This window comes from Saccostrea cucullata, unplaced genomic scaffold (assembly GCF_032062105.1).
Source record: "Saccostrea cucullata isolate Sc308-1 unplaced genomic scaffold, CSIRO_AGI_Scuc_v1 ctg1266, whole genome shotgun sequence".
Classification (NCBI taxonomy): domain Eukaryota; kingdom Metazoa; phylum Mollusca; class Bivalvia; order Ostreida; family Ostreidae; genus Saccostrea; species Saccostrea cuccullata.
In genome coordinates this window covers 39,134-45,769 of record NW_026921947.1, presented here as the reverse complement: position 1 = coordinate 45,769, position 6,636 = coordinate 39,134, and the positions used below count along the sequence as shown (strand labels likewise).

Below are 6,636 nucleotides of genomic sequence, written 5' to 3'. Positions count from 1 at the left end.
CTAGTCCTTCAACTCAACATTGAGATATATCGACGACGTATTGTCAAATAACAATGGTAATTTCCATTCCTACGTCGATATGATATACCCTGGTGAGCTTGAGATAAAAGATACCACAGAGTCTGACACATCTGTTTCATATTTCGATATTTTGCTCGAAGTTTAAATTCATTATTTCGTAAGTTCTATGGTCGATACAATTATCTTGTCAGCAAATACAATTCATCATTGGGTCAACTGCTGTCTGACGTTTTTCATACTAATTGTTAGTTCATTATTTATACACTGACACTGAATTGACGACGGATTTGTCCCGTTTTTTCCCGATCATGACAAGGAGCACACAGCGGGTGTGACTGGACAGCAGATGATGCTCACTCATCCATGGCATCTGATCACACCTATGATGTTTCGTAGGTCCATGTTTGCTCTGCTCCTATTTGAATTGTTTAATGGACTTTTATTGAATACTGTTCGTTATCTCCATAATTATCCATCATTCATATGGGAGGCGGGGGGAGGGGTATCATTTAGAGATCTCATTGAATACAGTACATGTACCTTTAGTTTAATGTACCTTAGTTATCAATGTTTATTTGCAATGTTATGAAATTGGAAGTGATTTATGATGTTTTCTATGATAGGAAACACTTTGCATTATAAAATGATCTAAGTAAATAGGAGAAACTAAAGTATAGAATACTAGTTAGTATAAAGGTCTGGCACGTTTCTTCAAAAGCCTAGATACTTGTGATTTTTATTCCTTACACGTATTTTTTGATCAATTTCAATTGAAAATATGATGAAGGTAGGTTTATTCGCATGTCCTGAAAATTTATTTAAGATTTATTCTTTTTTCCTTTACAATGATTAACTATGAAAATCTATGATGTAAATAATTCACACATAAATAATTCTAGTGGTGATTGTAATTGAAACACACCCTCAAAACAGATTTGCATCAACAGTTTATTTTTTTCACAAGTTCAACTTGTTTAAAGGAAATTCCTTTTTAAAATTTTGAAAGATTATTTGTATTGTTTAATGATAATTATAAAATTTAAAGCTTTTTGATCTTTATCTCATGAATAACCTGAAATTGCTTTCAGAACTAATTTATGGCGTGCATAGGTATTATGTGTTTTACTTCGAATATTTATCAAATATTTTCAATCAGCGTTTTCGCTCAACCAGCCCTTGCTTCAAAACAAATATCATCGCTACTCCACGGTCACTGCGTTTTACGAGAGTGTAAAGTTAGAGTAAAATAAACTGCTCATGGAATCACATTCTTTTATTTTAACTTAAATTTCTAGCATTGCCTGAATCGGGTCAGTAACATGCATTACCTGTGTACTAGAATTAAATTCGTTTCTAATGCATATTTCGAAATCGATCTCCTTTAATTGTTATAAATAACTGCTAGTTATGCAACTGATCGATGAGCAGGCGTGTATGATAAGACTTATGATTTTATCAAACAAGAAGTCAACTTATTTCTCATTTTTCTTTTGCCATACATGTCTTTTCGAGCTTGTTTACAAAGTATTTTTTTCTCAAAAAAAAACCTGATGTATACGTTTAAATACGTTTTTAAAGGGTTTTTTTCTTACATCGAACCCTTTGAAAATATGAAATCTTATTGCCTGTAAAATTAAATAATATTCAGATCATAACCTTAGAACACTTTATCATTTCTCCCAACTCATTTTTATGTAGTATTCACAGAAAGTGCTTTTTAAAAATCTTTGATTACTATGTATAGTATATAGCGAAAGTCAACAATTAAAACAAAAGTATGTGTTAGTGATTAATAGTTCAGACGGACAAAAAATGGAAAGAAAAACAAAAAAGCATCATTGGAAAAAAAAAATTTCATGTTCACAAAGTTATAAATTAACCTCATTTTTCCATCCATAAATACTTAATATTTCTTACCCTTATACATTTGCGTTGTGCATCACACTATCGTAATATTGGGACACACGTGATCTGGTGACGTATCCTCATATTAAGCTTTGTGCACAAGATGCGTGCACAGATAGTCTGGCAACATTGATTATGTTAGCCTCGGAGGAACGACATATTGCCCGATGCGAAGTCAATAGTAAAAAAATATTGACGGTCAATATTTTTCGGGTGGACTAATATTTCAATTATCTACTATTCGTCTATATAGAGTTATATAGTGAGAATATGTTCAAAACACTAGTATGAAATTATTATTATCATTTGTCTATCGAAATAAAAAAAAACTGGATAATTGAAAATAATATAGCAAGTATATATTTGTTTATTATAATGTCACTGTGCTTACAAAGTATGGAAATATATAGAGATAACGAATATTATTGAATATCAAAGTCCATTAAACAATAAAAAAAATAGGAGCAGAGTAAACATGGACCTCTAAAATATCAGAGGTGGGATCAGGTGCCATGGAGGAGTAAGCATCCCCTGCTGACCGGTCACAACCGCCGTTTATTCCTTGTCATGATCAGGAAATAACGGAAAAATCCGTCTAAATTCAGTGTATTAATAATGGACTAACAATTAGTATGAAAAACGCCAGTCAGCATTTGTCTCAATTATAAATTGTATGTGCTGACTCCCGACTGCACCTCGGCCCTCTCCTCCAAGATTGCTAAGATTAATTGGTCAACAATCTATTTCAGTGTTTTAGTTTGACATGAATAACGTTTGTAATAACTTTAAACTAAGAAGAAAATGGCAAAAAATATTCAATAGAAAGTTGTTAAAGCCACGGTTAAGGTTGGAATTACCAATTTTAAAGTTGGGAAAGACAAGATTAATTTTTGAATCATCAAATTAAATGTTCGAAATGCTAAGATTAATGCTGCAAAAGCCAATGAAGATTAAAGCTGGAATTGTCAACTGAAAAAGAAAAATACGTGCAAACTTGTACGCTTTCGTAAAAATAAAGTACCGGTACTCATCTTGGAATGTTTCTTATTTTTAATATTTCCTTTAGTTTTTCAACAGTCAATTCGAAACTTCTATTATACATCGTTAAAAAGAGTTATGATTATTTAGGTCTTTCCACTCTCACAACTCGAATGATTCAATGTACAAAAATTGCATTTATTTCTATGTAATATAATTTAAATTTACCAGTTATTGCAAAAAATGTATCAGTTGCTATATGTCAACATAAAAAAAATCTTACAATATTTTGTATATAGTACTAGTATTATGAAATATATGTAAAATCTGGTTCACATGCATCATTCTGATACTAAAAGACCATAGTTCCAAAATACTTTTTACTCATGAATAATTTATATTGGGGAAGGAATTTTACATTAGAAATACAATGAAGAAAACATATTTGAATCAAAAGACAAGAAAACCTTGTTGGGAAATTTTTAGAGCATTTCTTTTTTTAACTTGAATCACACACTTTTTTCATATTCAAAATATCTGTAAAATCAAATTAATTTAAGAAGAAATGTCAAAGTAAATGATATACATGATAAACAGAAGGCGCATTAAACTGTTGTTTTTTTTTTCGGAAATATAGATCCTTTCCACAAAAATTCTTCTAGTAGCAAATTCTTTCCTTATACAGTTTACGCTGCTAGAGTTGATGTTGATGAACAAAATATTGTAAACAAAACAAAAATAAAAACAGATGGATAAATCTTGTAAAGCTAAAACATTGTTGACAATCCAAAACGAAAATAAACATCTTTTTAAGTCTGATCATAAGTTAAGAATATTTTTCTGTTCATCATATTTTTGATTATATTATTCCTGGATCAGGATTCCCAGATGAATGTGTTTTCATATTTTCAACTGATTATAGTTTGTTTGGGTAAGTACTTAAAATTTTACAACAGCACATCATGATACATCATAGTAAGTCTATAGTACACTAAATTAGATGTTAGTATAAAAGTAGTGATTCAGTTCAAAAGTATATGTTTCAATCGAAATTTGAAAACCGTGTTACTTTTTGAACATTTTAATTACTTTAAGATAACAAAATATGCACATTATTCAACATTATATTTTTAAGATTCATCCATTTTCTCTTGAGGAAATGCGTGCATTTTAACGTTAAAAGCTTCGAGTATGGGTCCAATTGGAGTTACAATTGTTTTGAAATCCGATGTGCCGCCCACAATCATTCCAATGCAGTGAAAGCGATGCTGGTCCTCTTTGGTTGCCATTGGATCAAGCTGGAAAACGAATGCACCAGAATCTCCAGGAAGGGCAAAAGATGTACCGGTTCCCAAACATTCCAGCTGGGAATGGTACACATACGAACACTGAGATGATGGTTTACCTAGATCTATTACATCGTCAGTCCATCTGACAGATATTCCGTTTAAACGTAGTGCACCTTTTGTAAATCCAGTTTTTGCTCCCCATTTAAAACAAGGATCTCGTAGATGGGCAAAGTGCTCCTGGCGATAATCCCGTATAGTACCCTCACTATATTCAGGAAGATTTTCAATGTTAAATCCTATATCATCAAAAATATGGATAAAAATTGATATATATTAATGAATGTAATTGACTGATTATCCATGTGAGGACTTATTCAGTCAGACTTGCATATAGGTAAAATTTATTATCTATAAGTATCTGCCATTAAGGCTATAAACAAATGACAAAAACATGAAACGTTCATCATTGTAATACATCTATTCATTTAATGATTGTTTTGTCATATCTTTACTGCTATCTACAGATCGTTATTTGAAGTTTAATTTCAAAAAACATATTTTTGTCATTTGCTTCACTTCACATAAAACATTCTGACATTATTGGATATTTTTGACAGGTTATGATTTTTGAAACATACATAGAAGGAAAGTCAACATTTGAGATTCATTTCAGTCACATTTCCATTTATTTTCCCCTAATATGAAATAAAAAATATATACTTATTTATTACTCAGAAGAATATTTATATAAGTATTAGATTAAAAAAATTAATTACAAACTTAACTTTGATATTGCTACATAAAAAATATACCATTTTCAAGCAGGTCTTCAACGCTTAAGTCTGAAAACAGCCCTCTTTCAGGTATTCGAGTTGTTAGTTTCACAAGGGAAACGTCAAGTGTACAGTTTTGGAATTGAGTGTTGGGAAAACAGGATGATTGATGAACACCGCAAACATTGTTGGTATTGTTATAACTATATGCTGGTTGCACTACATCAAAATGAGCTCTTTTATCACATTGGGTTGATAGATTGAAGAGTACATGAGCACAGGTAATGAATCCTACATCCCCGTTATTTAAAGTTACGAACCCTCCAAGTGTTCCTCCTTTTAAGAAATCTATGTAAAATAATTTCAAAGATTTTTTTATTTTACAAATAATTTGTTTGATTGGAAAATAAATTTTAAATGATAAAAGCATTCATTCGTTTGATGCATTTTAACATAAATCAGGCAAAAAATTTTATAGTATGAACTTTGTCATAAAAGGTTACAAAACATTGCAGGAAAACAATAAGTGATGTTCTAATCATAAAAATTGAGAGAATAACCATTACAATGTAACAATCAACAGGGAAAAATTTACTAATTCCATATGGACTAAAACAAACAACTAAATTCATTTATAGGATTAATGTGTTAAAATATTTAAAACTATAGAAATCAACAGAAGAAATCAAATACCCTTTGAGCTTATACTTCCACCCATCATCAACGGATCTAGTACATCTGTGGATCGCTTGAAAAATCCATCGTTAGGAAATTGATAAAAAAAATCCCTCCCTAACGTCAGTTTGAATATCGTTGACAAAATTCGGAAATTCTGATTCGCCAAACGGTATAACCCCTTTACAAGCACAATAAAACACAATACACGGTTCTCGAACAATTTCTTTGCCATTTTTCATAGATCGAAAACAAGATGCACTGATGATTTCCAAATTCGAGTGTTTCTCGAAAAGAGAAGATGAGATATGCTGTATACATTTTCTAATCTTTCGATGAAGGGATTCATCAAACTCAATATCTTTTTCCATACCTGTAATCTTTGCTCCTTCAGGTGATGGAAATCTAAATAATTTGCAAATAATAGAAAAAGAATTTTGGTAGTAGTTGAACTTAGTTTCCTTTATAAGTCTGAAATCGTCAATAACAAGGATTATAACTTCTCTGTTTAATCCGGTAGTTCCTGCATTTTCTTGGCCGATGTATAGCCGTCGAACTTTTAAGGTCTTGTATGTTTTGGTCAACCAATTCCAGAATTCTAATAGTAAATTTTCTTTCTCTTGTAAAGAGTCTGGATGTAAAAATAAAGATTTATTTATTCCTTAACAAAATAGTGAACACCGTATCAGTGGAAATTTTAGCAAAACAAAAATGTAGTTCTTTTTCCTTAAAAATCATATTTTTTGCAAGAGGTAATATTTAGCGATTTTAATACGCTTACTAGAGAAGCTATTACAAAAAATGTTATCTTTAAGCGATGTTTGATTTTTCCGTTCTCAGCACCCTGCCTTATAATTCCAAAATTAAATTCTTGCTAAAACTGTGCATGCTTACACAGTATTGAAAATTAATTACGTTTAAATTGCTAATCAAAGTTTAAAGTATTCCCTTCAGTAAATCAAGGTTTTCAAAATTTTGCCTCTAGTGTTAAAGTG

The 6,636-nt window shown here is 30.8% G+C and overlaps 1 protein-coding gene across 1 annotated transcript; it reads right to left on the bottom strand.

Moving 5' to 3' along the window:
* Positions 1–3,786: 3,786 nt before the first annotated feature.
* LOC134260949 (uncharacterized) lies at positions 3,787–6,329 on the bottom strand. Its single transcript, XM_062743467.1, has 3 exons — positions 5,660–6,329; positions 5,006–5,314; positions 3,787–4,489 (listed from the first exon to the last, which is right to left on the bottom strand). Exons 1-3 carry the CDS (start codon positions 5,874–5,876, stop codon positions 4,035–4,037), a joined length of 981 nt encoding a protein of 326 aa, XP_062599451.1. The 5' UTR covers positions 5,877–6,329; the 3' UTR covers positions 3,787–4,034.
* Positions 6,330–6,636: the final 307 nt, after the last annotated feature.

Coding starts and splice junctions, on each gene's coding strand:
- LOC134260949 (XM_062743467.1), bottom strand. CDS start 5,876: ATGGCAAAGAAATTGTTCGAGAACCGTGTATTGTGTTTTATTGTGCTT. Junction 5,315..5,659: donor TGGAAGTATAAGCTCAAAGG/GTATTTGATTTC, acceptor TATTTTACATAG/ATTTCTTAAAAGGAGGAACA. Junction 4,490..5,005: donor TGAAGACCTGCTTGAAAATG/GTATATTTTTTA, acceptor TTGATGATATAG/GATTTAACATTGAAAATCTT.